General features: G+C 50.0%; 1 protein-coding gene across 4 annotated transcripts in view; it reads right to left on the bottom strand.

Moving 5' to 3' along the window:
- RAB11FIP5 (RAB11 family interacting protein 5) overlaps positions 1–23891 on the bottom strand; it is a 49522-nt gene extending 25631 nt beyond the window's left edge. For 3 of the 4 annotated variants that reach the window (XM_044294435.1, XM_044294453.1, XM_044294460.1), the window contains exons 1-2: positions 13783–13897; positions 12674–13069 (exon numbers count right to left, since the gene is read on the bottom strand). In XM_044294435.1, the coding sequence (XP_044150370.1) occupies positions 12674–13029 (356 nt within the window). In that variant the 5' untranslated portion in view covers positions 13030–13069; positions 13783–13897. Of the gene's footprint in view, positions 1–12673; positions 13070–13782; positions 13898–23603 lie in introns of those variants that run through there. The other variant, XM_044294444.1, reaches the window with a different exon arrangement.
- Positions 23892–25738: the final 1847 nt, after the last annotated feature.

The raw sequence follows: 25738 nt of genomic DNA, 5'->3' as shown, positions 1-25738 counted from the left end.
CATCCAGGGACATCCCACCCCGACCAGCAGCATCCAGGGACCTCCCACCCTCGCAGACAGCATTCGGCTCCTCCACCCCGACAAGCGGCATCCAGGGACCTCCCACCCCGACAAGCGGCATCCAGGGACCTCCCACCCCGACAAGCGGCATCCAGGGACCTCCCACCCTCGCAGACAGCATTCGGCTCCTCCACCCTGACAAGCGTCATTCAGGGACCTCCCACCCTCGCAGCCAGCATCCGGCTCCTTCACCCAGACAAGCAGCATCCAGGGACCTCCCACCCTCGCAGCCAGCATTCGGCTCCTCCACCCCGACAAGCAGCATCCAGGGACCTCCCACCCTCACAGACAGCATTCGGCTCCTCCACCCTGACAAGCGTCATCCAGGGACCTCCCACCCAGCATTCGGCTCCTCCACCCCGACAAGCGGCATTCAGGGACCTCCCACCCTCGCAGCCAGCATTCGGCTCCTTCACCCCGACAAGAAGCATCCAGGGACCTCCCACCCTCGCAGCCAGCATTCGGCTCCTCCACCCCGACAAGCGGCATCCAGGGACCTCCCACCCTCGCAGCCAGCATCTGATGAGGCACCATCATAGGGGTAGTTTTTGGCGCTGCAGTAAAGATACGGTTTATGATTGCAACACATCTTTGTGCAAATAAAATTCTAATATCCGGCCGCTAATCATCAGGCAATACATTTGAAAACATTTACCTAGAATGTGTCGGCAGATAAGAACCATTTGGCCCATCTAGTCTGCCCAATATACTAAATACTATGAATAGCCCTTGGCCCTATCTTATATGAAGGATGGCCTTATGCCTATCCCATGCATGCCTAAACTCCTCCACTGTATTTGCAGCTGCCACTTCTGCAGGAAGGCTATTCCATGCATCCACTACTCCCTCAGTAAAGTAATACTTCCTGATATTACTTTTAAACCTTTGCCCCTCCAATTTAAAACTATGTCCTCTTGTAGCAGTTTCTCTTCTTTTAAATATTCTCTCCTCTTTTACCTTGTTGACTCCCTTTATGTATTTAGCAGTTTCTATCATATCCCCTCTGTCTCGTCTTTCTTCCAAGCTATACATGTCAAGGTCCTTTAATCTTTCCTGGTAAGTTTTATCCAGCAATCCATGTACCAGTTTAGTAGCTCTTCTCTGAACTCTCTCCAAAGTATCAATATCCTTCTGGAGATATGGTCTCCAGTACTCAGCACAATACTCCAGATGAGTTCTCACTAGTGCTCTGTAGAGCGGCATGAGCACCTCCCTCTTTCTACTGGTAATGCCTCTCCCTATACATCCAAGCATTCTGCTAGCATCTCCTGCTGCTCTGTGACATGGTCTGCCTACCTTTAAGTCTTCTGAAATAATGATCCCTAAATCCCTTTCCTCAGATACTGAGGTTAGGACTGTATCACTGATTGTATATTCTGCATGTGACAACACCTAGGAAAGCTTTTGTGAGCTGCTCACCCCAGGGACAGCCGTCAGAGCAAGCCATCCAATGTGTAGGACCAAACCTTTAGATGAGCTGATTTCAGGCCAGAACGGTATAACAAGTCGAATGGCACCCGTGTAAGGGATCTTTTTGAACAGGTGAAAACACGATCGTTAGTATGACACTTTACACTGGGCAACGATTGGGAAAGAGCATTGCTATGGATAATCACCCGGACGATCATTGGCCCTTGTAAAAGGTCCCCAACATACAACTGGTCTGTTAGCAGGAGGAAAAGGCATCAGTTAGAAGGCAATTTGACTGCTGGATCAGACTACACGGGTTTGTTTGTAGTCTGTTACCATGGAGACAAATCACAAAACGGTAGGACATTTCTAATAAAGACTATTTGCAAAGTTGTTTTATTTTTCATTTTAGAAGCTAAGAGATGGTTAAGAAGTGGCAGGGCCTTTAATACAGCCAGTGTGCTGGGCTAGGAAGACTGGAGATAGGTATTGGGCTCATCTTCATGATAAAGTAGGGACTACTCTACGCCCCTCTTTCTTGCACCAGCCTTCCCTCCATAACCTTCCACCACAGGCAATCCCATGAAGATGTCTCCACACATGATATCAATGGATGCCTAACATTTTAGGAAAACAAGGACCAAGCTCAGCTTGCCTCTGGAGAAGCTGATGGACCCTATAGTAGACTCAAAGAACTCTTATTCAGCCTCATATGGCTGATAACAGGTAGCAATAGAACACAACACCATGATTACTTCCACACACGATCCTTCCCAAACAAACGGCATCAACAAGAGCGAGCATCCAGACCCATGCATGACGCAGCTCCCACTCGTTCTATCTGGGTCACACAGCTTTCACTATGTGGTCAGAGGGTGGCATTAGACACTTCCTTCACAGCACACTTACACAACTACTAATGACACTGCACAGGAAACCTCTGCAAGAAGCAATGACCCATATGTCACAATTCATGTGATGGGTGCTTCTTCTGCAGAGCTATTACTAGTAAAAGGATTTATTGTAACTTCCCTCAAAGATCATGATGGTAATCTCCTTGGCAGTAACCATAGTAAACAGGGACAGCATCCATATCAAACCAAACATCAGACCATCAGGGCTCTGGCTGGGCCACTCAAGGACAGTCAGAGTTGTCTTGGGTGTGCGATTAGGGTCATTGTCTTGTAGGACGGTGAACCTTTGACCTAGTCTGAGGTCCAGAGCACTCTGCATCAGGTTTTCATTAAGAATATCTCCATTCAGCTTTCCCTCAACTCTGACCAGTCTCCCTGTCCAAGCTGCTGAAATACACCCCCACAATATTATGCAACCACCACCATTCCTCACTGTAGGGACCTGATTTCCTCCAGAAGTGACGTTTAGATTTGAGGCCAAAAAGTTCAATCTTGGTTTCATCAGACCAGAGAATCTGTTTTCTCATAGGAGGTCCTTTAAGTGCTTTTTGCAAACTCCAGGCGGCTTTCATGTGTTTTTACTGAGGAAAGGCCACTCTGTCAAAGCCTAGATTGGTGGAATGCTGCAGCAATGGTTGACCTTCTGGAAGTTACTCCCATCTACACACAGGATCTTTGGAGCTCAGCCAGAGTGACCATTGAGTTCTTGTTCACCTCTTTTACAAAGACCCTTCTCCCCCGATTTCCTAGAGCTGGCTGCCCACCAAACTAAGTAAAGTCACGGTTGTTCCGAACTTCCATGTAAGAATCATGAAGGCCACTGTGTTCTTTGGAACTTTCAGTGCAGTTTTTGTCCCCTTCTCCAGATCGGTGTCTCCACACAATCCCTTCTCATGGCTTGGTGTTTGCTCTGATATGTATTGTCAGCTGCTAGACAGGGCTGTCTTCCCAAATCATGTCCAGTCTACTGAATGTACCACAGGTGACTCCAGATCAAAAGGTGTAGAAACATCTCAAAGATGATCCAGAGAAATGGGAGGCCCCAGAGTGAAATGTCAAGTGACATAGCAAAGGGTCTGAAAACTTATGTCCATGAGAAATTTTTGTTTTTTGTTTTTTTAATAGATTATAGAAATAACATTATGTTTTCACTTTTTCATTATGGGGGACTGAGTGCAGAATGATGAGGGAACAAGGCAGCAACATAACTCCCTCCATAATCCTCTCTGCCAATCAGCAATCCAAGAGGACCGGTGATGTCACCACTGGACAATACAACATACATGGACCGAACTGATGTCACCTGCTCCATAAGGGTCAATATATCAGTCGTGTCCCAGGATATCGGGGGTCACCCCGTACAGAAGAGAACACATAAGGGGTCACCATCTGGACCTGTGAGCACCATATTAACCAAGCCAATATTATGCCGTGGACATCCTACCCGTAGTAATTACCGACTACAAATTTGATTGCTGCCTGCTCATTTTGACCCGCAGCTATTCCTCCTAACTTCCCGGCTGGCATGCGTTTTCAACGGGAAGCGGTTTACCTCCTGCAGGAACGAAGGAATAGACATGTTGAAATCCAACATGCCCGATTCTTCAATTTATTCCCATGAAGATCCTCCTGGCCGCTGTAAATGCTGTGCGGCCGCTCGTCGACCAGCGGTCAGATCTGACTGCAGTGAGATACGTTCACCCCATCCACCGTCCTCTGGCTGATGTTTAGGTTTGGTCGCTTCCTGTGGTCGCCTGTAACAGGAAGATCTGCAACCTAAAAATAGGATCCTATAGATAGCAGATGGGGAAGACTGGGAGAACTCACTCTCTGAACATGTGCCCAGAACAACAAAAAAAATACCTAAAAAGAAGCCACGGACGATCCCCAGCAGTCACACACCACACACCTTTATCATTCATACCTTCAAATGTTCCTTTAATAACATTTTGTAATTTAGCACAAACCAGTAAAGCAGCACGACCAGGACGGGTACAGAGGTAAGTGACCAGGGGGTCACCAATGGGATGGGGGAGGGAGAACAAAGCAAGATAATGTCCACTGCTACGTGATGCACTTTCTGCCCCGAGGACAATCAAATAACCTGATCCATGTCCACGACACAAGTCCAGGCCTGGAGAAAGAAGAGATGTCACCTGAAACGAATCCGTTGTGTCACCAGATTTGACTTGGGGTTAATCCTAAGAACGTTATCCGTGCGGCTTTCTCGTCTTCATCCTTTCTCCCCTGTACAGTGACCTGGAGACTTCTGCAGGGGAACCACCAGGACATTACTTTCTGGAGAAGTGTCTGCTTAACTGACTGGAGAACAACGTGGGCCAAGAGACACTGGTGCAGAGCATCAAGGGATCAGGCAAAAATCGCAGTCACAGGCTGAGATCCTGGCAGGCAAAGTATGAGCAATCCGATAAACAGGCCAAGGTCAGGGTGGCCAGCCCAGGGTTAGGATGGAGATCAGGCAAAGGTCAGGTCAGGGGTAGCAAAGGATCAAATCTGGGAAACTGGCAGAATTTGGGCAGAGAAATGTAGAAAGTGCACCTTTGCAGGACACTAGAGGACTAGAAGCTATTGTTCAGGCACCTTCCCACAAGGAAAGATGCTTTAAGCACTCCTGGGAAGATTAAGGTGTGCCCTCACTGGTGCAAAGGGTGTGTGCACCTAATAGGCACAGCAGAGACAGGCCTTTGCCTGTGAGGATGAGAGGAACGCTGGCAGACAGGCCCACCATGGAGGAGGAGGAGAACACCGGTGGGTTTGAGCCGCTAGGAAACAGAGGTGGCCATGGACCACCGCCAAATAACTATGACATTATCACCATGTGACTAAAGAGCCCAAACTGCACGTAGTATCTCTCCTTGTACTACAGCTTCCTATGACCCAGAGCACAAGGAGCAACATCCGCATCCATGAGGGACATGGCAAGATGTGTGATGTCAGGGGTTAAAGGGGTAGGCCGATCTCACACATGGGTGGCGTATCGCTAGGACATGCCACCAGTGTCAGATAGGTGCAAACAAGAGGTGGGACCGGCGTCTCTCTCTAGAAAGCGAAGGAGAACATACCGCACATGCATGCCATGCTCTCCAGTCACTTCTATCAGCGCTCGGGTGCCGGCCGGGCCCGTGGTGCGGCCCACAAATTTTAGTCCGCATTGCACAGGCACTGACGGTAGGGCTGCCACATGCGGAGCTCGGACCCACTCGCAGCATGCACTACTTTGTGGTGCGGAGGTACGGACACAAACCCCACGGAAGCACTGCGTAGTGCTTCCGTGCCTCCGTTCCGCACTGACCTTCGCGATTTCGGACCCGTGAGGGGTGCACACTGCTGCTGCCCGTGTGCTGTGGACCCAATGTTTGCAGGCTGCAATAAGGACACGGCCGTGTGCACGAGCAATAAAGGTAAATGTGGATCTCACTGCGCAAGCGCAGCCTCCTCTCAATTCACCTCCATGAAAGTTCCGGAAATCGCTAAGCCGGCACTCGCCTATGTGCAGAACGTTCCAATAGGAAGGTACCTCCATAGATTCTGCAGTTCCCGTACTTGCACTGCTACACAACAAATCTAAACAAGAGGAGCTGCAGTGTAGAGCATGGGGGAAAATAGACAAAACACAGACTGATTTGCTGCCTTACACTCCAGACACATCTAGAGCTGCAGCAACATTTCATCCACCTTCCTGTTACTAGAGAGAAGCACCTGGTGGAAGCTGAGAAGACAGTTTAGAGCTGAGCCATCAGGTGATGTGTCTGACATCAGGGCAGAGCTAAACCGCTGTCTGTTTCCATGGGCAACCAGAAGACATTTTCAATGCAGCTCTATGAGTGACTGGAGGAAATAAAATAAATAACTAATAATTCAGGAAAAAAATAAATAAAAAATGTAAGCAAAATGACTTGACAATTCTTGTGGTATGACGCCCACTGCTGACTTCTGCGCGTGCACCCCGGAGCGGCCCCCCGTATACTGGATCAGCAGGATTCCCGGATTAAAAGGAATTTTGGCAGACATTCAGTTCATTAGACACCATGACGCATGAGACCATCGCCATCAGACCGCAGGAGCTAAAAGGCTCGGCACCATTTGTAAGATCTCCGCTTGCTGTCCAGCAAGGTTTCCAGCATCTTTGCAAAAAATATTTCCAGGGGGCACGCCCCCGCTCCTGTGGACCCCCTTAATCAGCGGCTAAGCTCTGCTGGCTATGAGAGTCCAGGTAAAGGTCTGGGAAGACATGCTTAGACTTGTAGTCCTCCACACACAGCAAAATAACGGGCAAGGAAACATGAACGGTGCGAATTCCTCCCCCTCCCCCCAGTCCATCTTAAAGGGCAACTCCACCCGAAACTCATACTCTCCCCACAGCTTTATTAGCAGTTACTTTCCATAAAATCCCCACTCTTAATTCAGTACAGCAATAGCCGGAGAGAGGAACTGACGGCAGTTGTCGGAGCCCCCCCCTCCCGCCCACCTGGTAGACCGTACTAAAGTCCCATCATCTGACGGTCCAGTGCATTAGACTTTACTTTGCTTCGCCTCCCCGGAGGTTTTTGTGCTTTTCGATGACGTCTGATAATCCGGATCATCTGATAATCTGGCAGGCGATGGGTGTAGGGTGGGGTATTTCGCCCCCAGGCCTGTTTGTTTCGTGTTTTAGGCAGAGCTCACACGCGTTTCTTGGCTGGAAGCAGCAGGTATGCGACACGGGGCCTGGGAACGCTTTACGAGCGCTGGAACTTAAAAGGGAAAGAAAATAGGAAAAACCTGCGGAGACAGCTGGAAACAAAAGGGAGCGCGCCCCTCCTAACCTATCAGCCCCCAACACCCGGCCGCGGGGCGGGGGCGCATGGATTTACCAGAAATTCCCACATTTCACCCTGCAGCTGCCAGAAAATCCAAAGTGATCAGCAGCGGGGGAGGGGGGTGTGCTCACATGAGGGTTGTAGTCCCGGGGCGGACATGTCATGGGCCCGCAGCGTGTAAGGACGAGCACCGTGTCCTCTGATGCATGGATCCGGTACACGCAGAGCCCAAGGGCGCAGGGTGTCATCCACAGTCAGGGTTAATCCAGCGCCCTATACGACACAATGTACGCACCGTTGTAGCAGAGCGTTGTTTGTCATGGAACTTGTTTACTAGGCTGACGTGCAGTCCTGTGTAACACCACATAGCACACAGCTGCAGTCCCATGTAAGACAAGGCGATACCAGTGCAACATGACCTGGACCATAATAGTAAAAAGGACACTGTCAGCTCTGCTACATCTGAACCACTAGAGTCCACAGAACCCATACTGCCACCTCCTACTTCACCGTGGGGGGGGGGGGGGGAGATGACCGCCGCATTGGATATATCATCAGACCTGTCAGATGCCGGATTATCGGACATTGCGGATTATCAGACCACCATAAAAAAATAAAATAAAAACTTTTGTGAATTAACGGGGTATTCCACCCACTGACGTTGACAGCACAACCCTAGTATAGGGAGAACGGGGGTGCAACGAACGCAGGCGTCACATCTGCCATAACAGTCGGTGGTCGGGATACCCCTTTAACCCCCGTGTGGCCATCAGGGGGAGTCACATTAGTTCTGCTCGGTCCAGGTCATGTGACATCCTGAATCATCATGCAGCTGAATGCTAAGTGCCGGATTATCAGGCTCTCTGCAGACCTTCAGGAGGTGGCAAGGCCAGAATGCGGAGGATTCTGAAACCCATGAACATTATTGAGGCGTGAGGCACCAGGTACCTCGAAGGGAGTTAAATGGTTGAAATTAGAATTTAGTCCCAAGAACTACAGCCCCCGAGACGTGTCTTTACAGGTCGGGAACAGTCTAAACATAGGGAGCGGGAAGGCGCCGCGCAGGAGCGAGAGCTGGGAGCACAGTGTGGAATGTCTCAGGAGGACGAGACGAGAGATGGACTGGAAAATTCCAGCCGAGTGCAGAAAGACTGACAACCTGCAGGGAACCTCCGACACCAGTAACATGGGCTATTGCACAACCAGGACTAAAGGTTGGGTGGAGTGCCCCCTTCTAGAGACCACAAATGAGACTCCGGAAGCCCATAACACAGGACCGTCTGATAATCCGGCACCGCTTAGACCCCATCGATGCCAGATTACAGGAATGTCACCGCTTCATGGATCGGAGGGCCCGGGGATTAATGTGACCTCTTTCATCTGTTCATTGCATTTGAAAATAGAGAAGAGAAAGAACCAGCTGAGTAAATAAAGATCTGAAGGAGAGAAAACGAGGAAGCGTCACGTGTAAACCCCGCCGCCAGGGAGGAAAGCCCCCGACTAATCAGCAGACAAGAAAATCCTTCCCAACGATCAAACCCAAGTGCGGAGTCCTCCCTGTAAACTCCATCAGGATGGCCCAACAAGAAAAGTCATCCTCCAGTGACTGCTGAGATACACGGTGGAGGACTATAACACAGGGTGTCCTAATATCACAATGACCCTCCCATTATGTCTCTATGGGGGAAGGAATTCCACGTACTCACAAACAAAGCATAGCTCTACAATCTATCACTGATTATACTGCCCCCTATGTACAAGAATATAACTACTATAATACTGCCCCCTATGTACAAGAATATAACTACTATAATACTGCTCCCTATGTACAAGAATATAACTACTATAATACTGCTCCCTATGTACAAGAATATAACTACTATAATACTGCTCCTATGTACAAGAATATAACTACTATAATGCTGCTCCTATGTACAGCAATATAACTACTATAATACTGCTCCTATGTACAAGAATATAACTACTATAATACCGCTCCTATGTACAAGAATATAACTACTATAATACTGCTCCTATGTACAAGAATATAACTACTATAATACTGCCTCCTATGTGTAAGAATATAACTACTATAATGCTGCTCCCTATGTACAAGAATATAACTACTATAATGCTGCTCCCTATGTACAAGAATATAACTACTATAATGCTGCTCCCTATGTACAAGAATATAACTACTATAATACTGCTCCCTATGTACAAGAATATAACTACTATAATACTGCTCCCTATGTACAAGAATATAACTACTATAATACTGCCTCCTATGTTCAAGAATATAACTACTATAATACTGCCTCCTATGTACAAGAATATAACTACTATAATACTGCCTCCTATGTACAAGAATATAACTACTATAATACTGCCTCCTATGTACAAGAATATAACTACTATAATACTGCCTCCTATGTACAAGAATATAACTACTATAATACTGCTCCTATGTACAAGAATATAACTACTATAATACTGCTCCTATGTACAAGAATATAACTACTATAATACTGCTCCTATGTACAGGAATATAACTACTATAATACTGCTCCTATGTACAAGAATATAACTACTATAATACTGCTCCTATGTACAAGAATATAACTACTATAATACTGCTCCTATGTAGAAGAATATAACTACTATAATACTGCCTCCTATGTACAAGAATATAACCACTATAATACCGCCCTATATGAAGAATTATATAACCTGTATGACATGTATACCCTTTCTTTGCAGTATTGCTGGCGGTCAGAAGAACTTGGATAGGTAATAAGTGTATGGCCTGCGTCCGGTGAAGTAAAAGTGCCGCCCTCCGGCTGATCACATAAGTAGGTTAGAAGGGAACAGACAACTGATTGTTTGTGCGGATTATTTCTGTATGTGTCATGTGGGCGGCTGGTAATGGACTGCATCATCATCTGGGAAAGCTGGGTTAATGGACTGGATGTGGGAAAGCAGGCTGTAATCAGGGGTCACTAAGCTTTCCCAGACACAGATAAGCCGGGGGTCAGAACAGGCTGGGCCCGGAGCAGACACACACACGGGTTTGGTTTTGCGAGCGCGCTGCCTCGGTCAGCAGACATTCCTGGCCGCATACCGTGCCCCGTCCTAATAAATAACCAGACCAAAATAGAGCATCTCCTCTCCGCTTCCTGCCCGCTCCAGTCCCATACGAGCAGGGCGCAGGCAGCACAAAGGACGCGCTCCAAGAAAAGCAAGGCTCCCTCATCTCCTGAGCCCTTCCCAAAACCACTCACCGAGGCCATGAGGGGGTCGACCAGACCAACCCTGAGCAAAGGATTCTGGGAAGGACGCTGGAATCTACGCTCAGCCCGCCTCAGGTACGAAACGAAACCTCAAAACAACAACATGAAACCTAAACTCAAGATGAGGGATCCTGCGGCACAACACAGATGTGAACAGAGTAGAGTACTTTCACACTTGCGGCAGAGGATTCCGGCAGGCAGTTCCCGCGCCGGATCCGTCAAAATGTATGCAAACTGATGGCATTTGTGAGATGGGGGTGAGATGTACAAAACTGGCTTAGTTACTTATAGCAACCAATCGGATTCCACCTTTCATTTCTCAGAGCTCCTTTGGAAAATGAAAGGTGGAATCTGATTGGTTGCTATGGGCAACTAATTCAGTTCTGCTTTACACCAGTTTTGACTGCCTCAAAAGACGACACTCCTTACAGGGGCTCTCCATTCTGGTTCGTCAGGGTACGAGCCTCAAACATGGGCCCCCTCCCTCCATGACATCCATACGCCCCAAATTGGGCATATGGTCAGGGCTTGTTTTCATGAGAGAAATAAACCTGATCTCATCACCCATAGCAACCAATCACAGTGCAGCTTTCGCTTTCACAGGAAACTGGTTGCCATCAGCAACCAGTCTTGATAAACGAGGACTGGCCACTCATGGCACCAATGAAAATCAGAGGGGTATTCATTAAAACCGATGCAAAGTAAAAGTGGCTTAGTTGCCCCTAGCAACCAATCAGATGCCACCTTTCATTTTCCAAAGGAGCTCTGAAAAATGAAAGGTGGAATCTTATTGGTTGCTTTGGGCAACTAAGCCAGTTTCCCTTTACACCAGTTTCCCACAGAGTCCTCTGCTCCGCCCTGCATCACAGCCTCCACTCTCCTCTCCTGGGTGGTCACCCCTCCAGACATGTACTACTATGTAGGTGCAGCCTGAAGATATTTAGGGCGATAAGCCCTAAAATGGACAGCAGATCATTTCATTTTAGGTCGAGGGGGTTCCACAGAGACCCCTATAAACATTAGAAAGCTAAACTGAGTTAACCCTTTAAGCCAGGACTCTATGGAGACACTGCATGGGATACAGGAGTACTACTATTAAAATATTATTGACTGAGGGCCTATAGACGCCCAGGAGGACCGTCACCTGGAACGATATGATCATTTCCTATCTGATGTCGAACTACAATTCCCAGAAGGGGAAATCAAAGAGACATAGATCATCCTAGTTTCATAAGAAACTCTGCTACATCCCCTGACGCAGACTATGATCCAGTGTCACGCACTGCCCCTCCTTCACGATTACGGAAGATGATGGCAACGAACAGCGGCCATGTTGACATGAGTCCACAAAGATCAAGGAAACACTGTAGATTCCAGGGCACATCCTGGTCCATAGAAAACCCATTTAAAGGGGAACTCCACCCTTCATAAACCTGAAACATCTGGCTATTCTGATCTCCCAACCCTCACAGGGTTAACTTAGTGGAGATTGATGGGGGTGTTTATAGACAGTGGCCATATTGGCCAGATGGGAGTGATAAGAAATAAGGTTGTCCCTCATGAGGCCGTTGGATTTGGAGACAAATGTTGTCAGGTAACTAGTATCATGTAGGTTAGATCAGTGTTTCCCAACCAGTGTGCCTCCAGCTGTTGCAAAACTACAACTCCCAGCATGCCTGGACAGCCTTTGGCTGTGCGGGCATGCTGGGAGTTGTAGTTTTGAAACAGCTGGAGGCACACTGGTTGGGAAACACTGGGTTAGATGACCCCTACAGACACCTCATAATCACTTGGTTCTAGTGATGTCACCAAGGTAGATGGGGCTTGGCAACAGCTCCTTTGAGGGTCACCAGACCAGAGATGACCACAATGTTCTTGACTGTTAAAAAGACCAACATGGTGGTGGTTGGTTTTGCCGATACAGCGCCAGGACTTCCACCCCCTTTATTTTGCCACAAATCGGTTGAGTTTCGTGGACCAGCTTCACACCTGAACTCTGCCTCTAGAAAGGACTATGGACCACATGATGGCAGTAAACCACCATATTGGAGTCTCTATGAGGAACATTCATCCCTCAGAAGTGGTGGCCGAGGTTACTTGTAGCCTGATAGAGTTATAAGGGGCAGAGATGCTGGTCGATACCGCCTGAAATGAGCGCCAATGATTAATGGCTACTTACTGGTTCCTCTGCGAGCGGCCCTCCTGGTACACCTCCTGTAGAGGAAGGCTGACCTTCCCCAGGAACTGGTCCATACCAATGAGGGCTCGATGCATGACGATAAGCTGAAGCTCGCAGTTCTCCCCTCTTTCCATGGCTCCGGGGGAAAGCTCGAAGGAACATTCCTCCTTCCATTCTGGAGATCCTGTGGTCTTCTCTACCACTGAGGTGCTGTACTTCTCACGTCCAACCTGGATCAAGGTGTAGGCATCACTGGTGCCATGCTTCCCCTTAGCACGCAGCCCTCGGGCTTGCAGGATAGTGACTTGCACATGGGTGGGGAGCCAACCCAATTCGGGTTCGGGCCGTAGAAACATCTGGAGGATGGGGGTAAGCGAGTCCTGGAACCAGATGTACCTGAAACAAGAGAGGGCTAAGGTAAACCATACAAGATGACCATGTCGACTTACCAAAAATCGCTCCACAAGTTACGCAAGATCACTTGGTTACTCCATGTCACAGTGCACTATGGAGACATGTCTGTGTGTAAGGTCCACAAGCCCACCCCGTATGACACATGGGACAATATTACTAACATGTGAGGTCCACTGGGAGGCAAGTCCACCTTGGAACGTCCATGGGGCAAAATGACCACTATTTTCTTCTAGTTTATGGTAAGTTTGGTAAGGTTTCACATATGACCAGATGCCATCCCTACCCCAACTCCACCCCCATGTCCACCACTGCAAGAGCCTCACTACCTACCTCCAGTGCACGGTGTGTATGGCAGAGCCCCACCACCTACCCCATGGTGGAGCCCCACCACCTCCCCCCAGTGCACTGTGTGTATAGCGGAGCCCCACCACCTCCCCCCAGTGCACTGTGTGTATAGCGGAGCCCCACCACCTCCCCCCAGTGCACGGTGTGTATAGCGGAGCCCCACCACCTCCCCCCAGTGCACGGTGTGTATAGCGGAGCCCCACCACCTCCCCCCAGTGCACGGTGTGTATAGCGGAGCCCCACCACCTCCCCCCAGTGCACGGTGTGTATAGCGGAGCCCCACTGAATGATGCAGCACTTATCGCAGGCGGCACCAGCACCAGCACCAGCACCCTGCCGGCGGGGCTCACCTCTCAGTTGCAGCACATTGCGCCGATCTGGCGGGGGTCCGGGGGCACAGCAGGCGGGTCTGCAGCTCCTACTGCAAAACTTTGTTGTGTGTCTGCTGCTCAGAAGAAGAGGAGGAGAGAGGGAGGGGGAGGGGAGGAGATCTGCAGCAGAGGAGGGTGCTCTGCAGTGCCGGCCACAGCTCACTGCAGGAGGGGCTGCTCATTACTGCTGCACCCCAGTCACTGCACCTCCCCCTCCCTGCACCCCCGGTCACTGCACCTCCCCTCCTGTACCCCAGTCACTGCACCTCCCCTCCTGTACCCCCAGTCACTGCACCTCCCCTCCTGTACCCCGGTCACTACACCTCCCCTCCTGTACCCCCAGTCACTGCACCTCCCCTCCCTGCACCCCCAGTCACTGCACCTCCCCTCCTGTACCCCCAGTCACTGCACCTCCCCTCCTGTACCCCCAGTCACTGCACCTCCCCTCCTGTACCCCAGTCACCGCACCTCCCCTCCTGTACCCCCAGTCACTACACCTCCCCTCCTGCACCCCGGTCACTTCACCTCCCCTCCTGTACCCCCAGTCACTGCACCTCCCCTCCTGTACCCCAGTCACCGCACCTCCCCTCCTGTACCCCAGTCACCGCACCTCCCCTCCTGCACCCCAGTCACCGCACCTCCCCTCCTGTACCCCAGTCACCGCACCTCCCCTCCTGTACCCCAGTCACCGCACTTCCCCTCCTGTACCCCCAGTCACCGCACCTCCCCTCCTGTACCCCGGTCACTACACCTCCCCTCCTGTACCCCCGGTCACTGCACCTCCCCTCCTGTACCCCCGGTCACTGCACCTCCCCTCCTGTACCCCAGTCACCGCACCTCCCCTCCTGTACCCCCAGTCACTACACCTCCCCTCCTGTACCCCCAGTCACTACACCTCCCCTCCTGTACCCCCGGTCACTACACCTCCCCTCCTGCACCCCGGTCACTACACCTCCCCTCCTGTACCCCGGTCACTACACCTCCCCTCCTGCACCCCCAGTCACTACACCTCCCCCTCCTGTACCCCCAGTCACTACACCTCCCCTCCTGCACCCCCAGTCACTACACCTCCCCTCCTGCACCCCGGTCACTACACCTCCCCTCCTGTACCCCAAGTCACTACACCTCCCCTCCTGCACCCCCAGTCACTACACCTCCCCCTCCTGTACCCCGGTCACTACACCTCCCCTCCTGCACCCCCGGTCACTACACCTTCCCTCCTGTACCCCGGTCACTACACCTCCCCTCCTGTACCCCCGGTCACTGCACCTCCCCTCCTGTACCCCCGGTCACTACACCTCCCCTCCTGTACCCAAGTCAATACACCTCCCCTCCTGTACCCAAGTCAATACACCTCCCCTCCTGTACCCCAGTCACTACACCTCCCCTCCTGCACCCCCAGTCACTACACCTCCCCCTCCTGTACCCCGGTCACTACACCTTCCCTCCTGTACCCCCAGTCACTACACCTTCCCTCCTGTACCCCAGTCACTACACCTCCCCTCCCTGCACCCCCAGTCACTGCACCTCCCCTCCTGTACCCAAGTCAATACACCTCCCCTCCTGTACCCCGGTCACTACACCTCCCCCTCCCTGTACCCCCAGTCACTACACCTCCCCTCCTGCACTCCCAGTCACTACACCTCCCCTCCCTGCACCCCCGGTCACTACACCTCGCCTCCCTGCACCCCCGGTCACTACACCTCCCCTCCTGTACCCAAGTCAATACACCTCCCCTCCTGTACCCCGGTCACTACACCTCCCCTCTTGTACCCCCAGTCACTACACCTCCTCCTCCCTGCACCCCCAGTCACTGCACCTCCCCTCTTGTACCCCCAGTCACTACACCTCCCCCTCCCTGTACCCCCAATCACTACACCTCCCCCTCCTGTACCCCGGTCACTACACCTCCCCCTCCTGTACCCCGGTCACTACACCTCCCCCTCCTGTACCCCGGTCACTACACCTCCCCCTCCTGTACCCCCGGTCAATGCACCTCCCCTCCCTGCACCCCCAGTCACTGCACCTCCTGCACACCCTGTCACTGCACCTCCCCTCCATGTACCCCCAGTCACTGCACCTCCCCTCTCGTACCCCAGTCACTAGACCTCCCCTCGCTGCACCTCCAGGCACTGCACCTCCCCTCCCCGCACCCCCAGTCACTGCACCTCCCCTCCTGTACCCCCGGTCACTGCACCTCCCCCTCCCTGTACCCCCAGTCACTACACCTCCCCTCCTGCACCCCCAGTCACTACACCTCCCCCTCCTGTACCCCGGTCACTACACCTCCCCCTCCCTGCACCCCCAGTCACTGCACCTCCCCTCTTGTACCCCCAGTCACTACACCTCCCCCTCCCTGTACCCCCAATCACTACACCTCCCCCTCCTGTACCCCGGTCACTACACCTCCCCCTCCTGTACCCCGGTCACTACACCTCCCCCTCCTGTACCCCCGGTCACTGCACCTCCCCTCCCTGCACCCCCAGTCACTGCACACCCTGTCACTGCACCTCCCCTCCATGTACCCCCAGTCAATGCACCTCCCCTCCATGTACCCCCAGTCACTAGACCTCCCCTCGCTGCACCTCCCCTCCCCGCACCCCCAGTCACTGCACCTCCCCTCTTGTAGCCCCAGTCACTACACCTCCCCCTCGCTGCACCCCCAGTCACTACACCTCCCCCTCGCTGCACCCCAGCCACTGCACCCCTTGCACACCCTGTCACTGCATCTCCCCTCCATGTACCCCCGATCACTGCACCTCCAGTCAATGCACCTCCCCCTCCCTGCACCCCTAGTGACTGAACCTCCCCTTTTGTACCCCCAGTCACTACACCTCCCCCTCCTGTACCCCGGTCACTACACCTCCCCCTCCCTGCACCCCCAGTCACTGCACCTCCCCTCTTGTACCCCCAGTCACTACACCTCCCCCTCCCTGTACCCCCAATCACTACACCTCCCCCTCCTGTACCCCGGTCACTACACCTCCCCCTCCTGTACCCCGGTCACTACACCTCCCCCTCCTGTACCCCCGGTCACTGCACCTCCCCTCCCTGCACCCCCAGTCACTGCACCTCCTGCACACCCTGTCACTGCACCTCCCCTCCATGTACCCCCAGTCAATGCACCTCCCCTCCATGTACCCCCAGTCACTAGACCTCCCCTCGCTGCACCTCCAGGCACTGCACCCCCAGTCACTGCACCTCCCCTCTTGTAGCTCCAGTCACTACACCTCCCCCTCGCTGCACCCCAGCCACTGCACCCCTTGCACACCCTGTCACTGCATCTCCCCTCCATGTACCCCCGATCACTGCACCTCCAGTCAATGCACCTCCCCCTCCCTGCACCCCTAGTGACTGAACCTCCCCTTTTGTACCCCCAGTCACTACACCTCCCCTCCATGTACCCCAGTATCATTAATATCGTGCCTATACAATTATGTGGATCTATACTTGATACTGTACAGCCTTGGGCACAGTGCTGTATTATCAATCCATGTCATATACAGTACAGACCAAAAGTTTGGACACACCTTCTCATTCAAAGAGTTTTCTTTATTTTCATGACTATGAAAATTGTAGATTCACACTGAAGGCATCAAAACTATGAATTAACACATGTGGAATTATATACATAACAAAAAAGTGTGAAACAACTGAAAATATGTCATATTCAGGTTCTTCGAAGTAGCCACCTTTTGCTTTGATTACTGCTTTGCACACTCTTGGCATTCTCTTGATGAGCTTCAAGAGGTAGTCACCTGAAATGGTTTTCACTTCACAGGTGTGCCTTGTCAGGTTTAATAAGTGGGATTTCTTGCCTTATAAATGGGGTTGGGACCATCAGTGACGTTGTGGAGAAGTCGGGTGGATACACAGCTGATAGTCCTACTGAATAGACTGTTAGAATTTGTATTATGGCAAGAAAAAAGCAGCTAAGTAAAGAAAAACGAGTGGCCATCATTACTTTAAGAAATGAAGGTCAGTCAGTCTGAAAAATTGGGAAAACTTTGAAAGTGTCCCCAAGTGCAGTCACAAAAACCATCAAGCACTACAAAGAAACTGGCTCACATGCGGACCACCCCAGGAAAGGACCAAGAGTCACCTCTGCTGCGGAGGGTAAGTTCATCCGAGTCACCAGCCTCAGAAATCGCAGGTTAACAGCAGCTCAGATTAGAGACCAGGTCAATGCCATACAGAGTTCTAGCAGCAGACACATCTCTAGAACAACTGTTAAGAGGAGACTGTGTGAATCAGGCCATCATGGTAGAATATCTGCTAGGAAACCACTGCTAAGGACAGGCAACAAGCAGAAGAGACTTGTTTGGGCTAAAGAACACAAGGAATGGACATTAGACCAGTGGAAATCTGTGCTTTGGTCTGATGAGTCCAAATTTGAGATCTTTGGTTCCAACCACCGTGTCTTTGTGCGACGCAGAAAAGGTGAACGGATGGACTCTACATGCCTGGTTCCCACCGTGAAGCATGGAGGAGGAGGTGTGATGGTGTGCGGGTGCTTTGCTGGTGACACTGTTGGGGATTTATTCAAAAATTGAAGGCATACTGAACCAGCATGGCTACCACAGCATCTTGCAGCGGCATGCTATTCCATCCGGTTTGCGTTTAGTTGGACCATCATTTATTTTTCAACAGGACAATGACCCCAAACACACCTCAAGGCTGTGTAAGGGCTATTTGACCATGAAGGAGAGTGATGGGGTGCTGCGCCATATGACCTGGCCTCCACAGTCACCGGACCTGAACCCAATCGAGATGGTTTAGGGTGAGCTTGACCGCAGAGTGAAGGCAAAAGGGCCAACAAGTGCTAAGCATCTCTGGGAACTCCTTCAAGACTGTTGGAAGACCATTTCAGGTGACTACCTCTTGAAGCTCATCAAGAGAATGCCAAGAGTGTGCAAAGCCTTCATAGTTTTGATGCCTTCAGTGTGAATCTACAATTTTCATAGTCATGAAGTCAATAAGAGCAGATACTGAGGATTACACCCAGTATACAGGACAGGAGAAGTGGTACTGTGCAGTGTATATATATATATATATATATATATATATATATATATATATATATACAAACCGGATTCCAAAAAAGTTGGGACACTATACAAATTGTGAATAAAAACTGAATGCAATGATGTGGAGGTGCCAACTTCTAATATTTTATTCAGAATAGAACATAAATCACGGAACAAAAGTTTAAACTGAGAAAATTTACCATTTTAAGGGAAAAATATGTTGAATCAGAATTTCATGGTGTCAACAAATCCCCAAAAAGTTGGGACAAGGCCATTTTCACCACTGTGTGGCATCTCCCCTTCTTCTTACAACACTCAACAGACGTCTGGGGACCGAGGAGACCAGTTTCTCCAGTTTAGAAATAGGAATGCTCTCCCATTCTTGTCTAATATAGGCCTCTAACTGTTCAATGGTCTTGGGCCTTCTTTGTTGCACCTTCCTCTTTATGATGCACCAAATGTTCTCTATAGGTGACAGATCTGGACTGCAGACTGGCCATTTCAGTACCCGGATCCTTCTCCTACGCAGCCATGATGTTGTGACTGATGCAGAATGTGGTCTGGCATTATCTTGTTGAAAAATGCAGGGTCTTCCCTGAAAGAGATGACGTCTGGATGGGAGCATATGTTGTTCTAGAACCTGAATATATTTTTCTGCATTGATGGTGCCTTTCCAGACATGCAAGCTGCCCATGCCACACGCACTCATGCAACCCCATACCATCGGAGATGCAGGCTTCTGAACTGAGCATTGATAACAACTTGGGTTGTCCTTGTCCTCTTTGGTCTGGATGACATGGCGTCCCAGATTTCCAAAAAGAACTTCGAATCGTGACTCGTCTGACCACAGAACAGTCTTCCATTTTGCCACACTCCATTTTAAATGATCCCTGGCCCAGTGAAAACGCCTGAGCTTGTGGATCTTGCTTAGAAATGGCTTCTTCTTTGCACTGTAGAGTTTCAGCTGGCAACGGCGGATGGCACGGTGGATTGTGGTCACTGACAATGGTTTCTGGAAGTATTCCTGAGCCCATTCTGTGATTTCCTTTACAGTAGCATTCCTGTTTGTGGTGCAGTGTCGTTTAAGGGCCCGGAGATCACGGGCATCCAGTATGGTTTTACGGCCTTGACCCTTAAGCACAGAGATTGTTCCAGATTCTCTGAATCTTCGGATGATGTTATGCACAGTTGATGATGATAGATGCAAAGTCTTTGTAATTTTACGCTGGGTAACACCTTTCTGATATTGCTCCACTATCTTTCTGCGCAACATTGTGGGAATTGGTGATCCTCTACCCATCTTGGCTTCTGAGAGACACTGCCGCTCGGAGAAGCTCTTTTTATACCCAATCATGTTGCCAATTGACCTAATTAGTGTTAATTGGTCTTCCAGCTCTTCGTTATGCTCAAACTTACTTTTTCCAGCCTCTTATTGCTACTTGTCCCAACTTTTTGGGGATTTGTTGACACCGTGAAAATTTGAATCAACGTATTTTTCCTTTAAAAATGATACATTTACTCGGATTAAACGTTTGATCTGTCATCTACGTTCTATTACAAATAAAATATTGACATTTTCCATCTCCACATCATTGCATTCAGTTTTTATTCACAATTTGTTTAGTGTCCCAACTTTTTGGGAATCCGGTTTGTATATATATATATACAGAATAAGAGCAGATACTGAGGAACTCTTTTTTCATTTTATACAAAAATAAAAAAACTTTGCCATAACATTTCCAAACAAGATACTAAACAAAGGTATAAACTATATACACTTACCCTACTGGCCCAGCTACATGCATACTATCTCATTTATACTTACTAAAAAGAGAAAATGAAACCTAGCCTAACGAAAACATCCGGCTGAGCCACGACTATATACAAATTTATACAAATTCTTTATAACAGAAAATAAATTACAACTTGTCACAATAAATAATAATCAACACAAATTAAATAATCATAATAGAAATATCAAATAACAATACATTTATTTTTATTTTTTATATTTATATATTTTTTTTATATTTTTCTTTTTTTTCTTTTTGCCTACACACACACATATATGAGAAAACACAAACCTATACTAACCCTACCAATCTATCTATCACATCACCTTCACCCAGGGCCAACCTCCGCCTCTTGTCGCTCCATGAGGCCAGCCCTTCCTCCACCACCCACACCCAGCCCCTCGCCTCATGTCCTCCTATGTCCGCATAGTCCAGGGCTGGATGCAGGCCTCCCCACACAAAAAAATATGAATATACACCCTACTTACCCTATCATACAATATATACATCTTATAACAACCATATCAATCTATACAAACCAATATTAAAATCCACCCGAAGGCCCAAGTTCAGTCATTTGCAAACCTTTCTTCAAAAACTCTTCTTAAATACAAAACAAAAACCTAGTGTGAAAGCCTCAGCCCAACACCAGGAAAAGTGCTACTGAGGCTAAGGCACATCAAAGGTGAAGCCTCTCCAGAGGTAAGAGACCCCATCCGTATCCACCTTCTCGCACTCAAGAGAGCGAACCTTCGCCAGGTCACCTAGAATGTTCCTACACACCTCTTCCACAGGGAGGACTTTCTGCTGGGTTGAAACTAAACACCGTGCGTTCCATGTGAAGTACCTGACCACTATGCTAACTATAAAAGCCGTGCATGGGTCCCTTCTTCCCAAACCTTTAAATGCTCCATAAGCCCATTCCGCATAGGAGAGGTTGGCTAGCCTAGGCCAGTCAATGTATTCGCCCACCCATTTGTATACCTCTGTATTAAAGGGACACTGAAGCAGGAAGTGCTCCATACTTTCCAGTATGTCACCACACTCCTCCCGGGGACAACGCCTTTCATCAGAGTTCCTATACCTCAAGTTGCCCCTTACATACAGCTTCCCGTGAAAGCAGCGCCAAGCCAAGTCCCAAAACTTCAAGGGTATCCTTGCCGAATTTAACAACTGTAACCCCTTGTCTAGATCCCGGCTTGGGCAATCCTTAAGGGCCAGGGGCTTTTGGAAGTGGGTCAACAAGACCCGCTCGTCAAGGGATCTCCTTGACTGGGCCTTGATTTCCCTCACTCCCAAACCCCACCGGCGGATCACCTTCAGAATCGGGGTGACATAAGCCGGAAGATATCCGTGAGGTGTACGTAAATCCTTCACTTGCCCTCCTGTCTCCCACTCCTGGAAGAAAGGCCGAAACCAACCCCTGCAAGAGAGTACCCACGGAGGAGCCCTCTCTTTCCAGAGGTTTGCCAGGTTGATCTTAACAAAGGTGTTCACAAGGAACACCACTGGGTTGACCATACCCGACCCCCCTAATCTCCTCGTACGGTATGTCACCTCTCTCTTGACTAGGTTCAGCCTATTCCCCCATAACAGTTGAAAGAACAGACTGTAAACCCAAGTCCAGAGAGGTTCTGGCAAGACACATACACTGGCCAAATAGATACGCAAAGGGAGATGGTAAGTCTTGATCAGGTTCACCCTTTCCCTAAGGGTCAAAGACCAACCCTTCCACTGGTCAACCTTCTGAGCGGCGATCGTGAGCCTGCTGTCCCAATTTTGGGTGGGATAATCCCCATGGCCGAATTGAATGCCTAGGAGTTTGGCTGACGACTGGGGCTCTGGGAGGGTGTCCAAGAAACCGAAAGATGGATCACCCCCTCCCAGCCAGAGACTCTCACACTTATCCCGGTTAATCACGGACCCTACTTCCGAGTAGCGTTCTACCTCCGACATCACATATTCCGCCTCCCCTCCCGAGGACACGAAAACAGTGACATCATCGGCATACGCCACCACCCTCAGAGTGGCTTCTGGCTCCTCCAGACTAATCCTGACTCCCGCTAACGGTCCTCGATCAATCCTCCTAATAAAAGGATCAATCGCAAACACGTATAAGAGCGGGCTCAATGGACAACCCTGGCGGACTCCAGACCCAACCTCAAAAGGGCTGCCAGACCAACCGTTCACAGCGGGAAACTCTCTGCCCCTGCATACAAGATCTTTAACCAATCGACAAACCCCCCGGCAGGCCATATTTCAGAAGGACTGCCCAGAGGTACTCGTGGTTAACCCGATCAAAAGACTTTGCCTGATCTAAAGCTTTGCAGCCGGCCCAGGGCACGCTTGGTGGGTCACATAGACATACCTCACCTCTGGCTTTACAGTCTTTGTCTTTCTATTGGCTCATCTTCAGGTAATTCATTACCAAAACAGAAATCTTTACCAATTTTGGGGGACTCCAGGTGGCGTATTTCAGCCATAAGCTGCCCCCCAACTCCGCTGTTCCCACTGTACTCGCCTTCCTCATAAGAACTAGTGGGGGGCAGGCATACCTGCTCTGCGGTGATACCTGTGGCAATACCAGTTTCTGCAGGTTGCCCCCCCATGTCTGACTCTTCCTCCTCACTAGGAGGAGTCATCTTCTTGCTGTTCTCGGCTTCCAAACATTTCACTGAACCTTTCGTCGTTCTTGAGCTTTTCTTTAAAGGGACCACTGTTTTCCAGAATGTCGCCCTTCTTTCTTGCAGTTCTTTAATAATTTCTTTTAAGCCTTTTATTTTATTTGATATTTCTGGCCTGTTTTTTCTTGCCGCTTTGTCAACCTTCCCCCTCTCAAGCTTTAAGTTCTCCCTAACCTTCTTGAGGGTCCTATTCGCTACCTCATACTCCCGGAGGTAGGCGATTAGTTCCTGGGACTTAATGCTGCCCCAGTCAGCCTCAACCGAGCCTGGCCCACCCCCAGGAGCACTCTGCGTACCTCTTGGAGGGCTACTGTCCGCCCTCCTGGAACTGCCGGCGATGGACACGGCTTCACCTCCGGGGGCTGCAGGGGCCGCTACCCCACGACTCCTGCTGGATCTTCCGATCCCCGGGGTGGAAGATGGAACTGTGGCCGGTAGCTCACCTCCCCTACCTCCCACCGGCCTACCACGGGAAGCAGGATCCTGGGTCTTCAGTCACTTCATTGCCCAGGATCCTACCAACTCCCTGGAGAGAGGCAGGGCCTGGGCTGGAATAGATGGAAAAATCCCTGGTAACTTGTCAGCAATTAGCAGGAGCTCCTCCAGACACAACCACACCCGTCGACTGACTCCAGCACACTGAGGATTACACCCAGTATACAGGACAGGAGAAGTGGAACTGTGCAGTGTCCATATATACAGAATAAGAGCAGATACTGAGGATTACACCTAGTATACAGGACAGAAGAAGTGGTACTGTGCAGTGTATATATATACAGCATAAGAGCAGATACAGAGGAATACACCCAGTATACAGGACAGGAGAAGTGGTACTGTGCAGTGTGAGGACAGTCTGTCTAGTTGTTGAAGCCTTTGTCCTTTCCTTGCAGATTGATCCGTCAGTACATGCTAATCCTATCCTTGGTGCGCTGACCTTCATCTATGATGCGTGACACTGAATATGGACACAGTTTGCTGACTGAACATAAACTCCTCAGGATGAAGCGGGCCTTGATAGATCTGTTGGTGCATTGGGTAACAGAAGGGGCCCAAATGGGGAGACCCCCCCCCCATATTAATTAAAATATTCCACTTCTATCAGTCAGTGCAGCATCCATAGCACTGAGTGTAAGCCCCTTTGGTGCTCTTGCGCTTTGGGATGTGCTGACTGACCCCCTTTTTCCTTTGCAGTTATGTCTGGCATGTATGCAAGTTGTACCGCTTGTTGTGCCTCCGGAAGGGGGCTCCGTGGTTTCCCGGAGGGGTGAACCAGAATTCAAGTCTGTGAGCTGTTGCTGGAATGCTGGTTCCTGTGTGTCAGTACGTACTGCATCCGTTTGGTGTTTGGATTGCAGTACGTTTGTTTGGGTTCCAGTTTACCTTGGTGTGGTCTTCTGTTGTGCCATCCAGCAGCTGCGGCAGGTAAGTTAGCATGCCATCCTGGGTTCTTGGTTCAGTGGTTATCCCCACCACTGGATACTTACCTGCCATTCCACTTGGCCTCCTCTCCTTGCTGTTAGGCCTGCAGAGATTCCTGCTCTTCCATGTCTTGGAAGAACAGGTTGTCTCTCCCCTGCTCCTATGTGAGGGATTATCAGGGCGACTCGGGGTCCTAGGTATCCTGGGTATGAGCCGTCCTACCATCCAGGTCCGCTCATACAGTGAGGAGTTAGGGCGAGGGTTAGGGACCCTTTAGGAGGTGACCTGCTCCCTTATCCCGGTATCCTGGCCTAGCTGCTTCCCGGCATTCCCATTATCATATGATGGGGAGTTTCCCCCACTCCCCACCGTGATATTATCACAAGCTTGTGTTAGAGCTATCCCACCAACACGTTCTCGGGGGTCACCTGGGGCTGCAGAAAACTCATGATCGTATTCTACAGCGGTTTTACTGGCCCAGCATATTCAAAAAAGTGGAAGAGTTTTGAAAGTCTTGCCCGATCTGCCAGATAACTAGCCCCCAGCCGCATTTCCATAGTCCCCTAGTGCCTCTCCCGATTATCGAAGTACCATTTGACCGAATAGCTATGGACCTCATAGGCCCAGTACTGAAGTCCACCAGAGGGTATCAACACATCTTAGTCATTTTAGACTACGCCACTCGGTACCCGGAGGCGGTGCCACTGCGACATACCTCGGCCAAACTCATAGCTAAGGAGTTAATGGAGATGTTTTCCTGAGTATGACTACCTAAAGAGGTTCTGACCGACCAAGGGACCCCTTTTATGTCCAAGGTGATGAGGGAACTCTGTAAGTTGCTGCAAATAAAACAACTACGGATGTCTGTTTACCATCTGCAAACGGACGGTCTGGTAGAACTGTTTAACCAAACATAAAAAAATGTGTTGAAAAAGGTAGTGTCTAAAGATGGGAAGGACTAGGACCTCCTTCTGCCTTATCTCATGTTCGCAGTGCAAGAGGTACCCCAGGC

The sequence above is a fragment of the Bufo gargarizans genome, chromosome 1 (genome assembly GCF_014858855.1).
Source record: "Bufo gargarizans isolate SCDJY-AF-19 chromosome 1, ASM1485885v1, whole genome shotgun sequence".
Taxonomy (NCBI): domain Eukaryota; kingdom Metazoa; phylum Chordata; class Amphibia; order Anura; family Bufonidae; genus Bufo; species Bufo gargarizans.
Note: the sequence above shows the minus strand (reverse complement) of the source record. Positions and strands in the feature narration are given on the sequence as shown.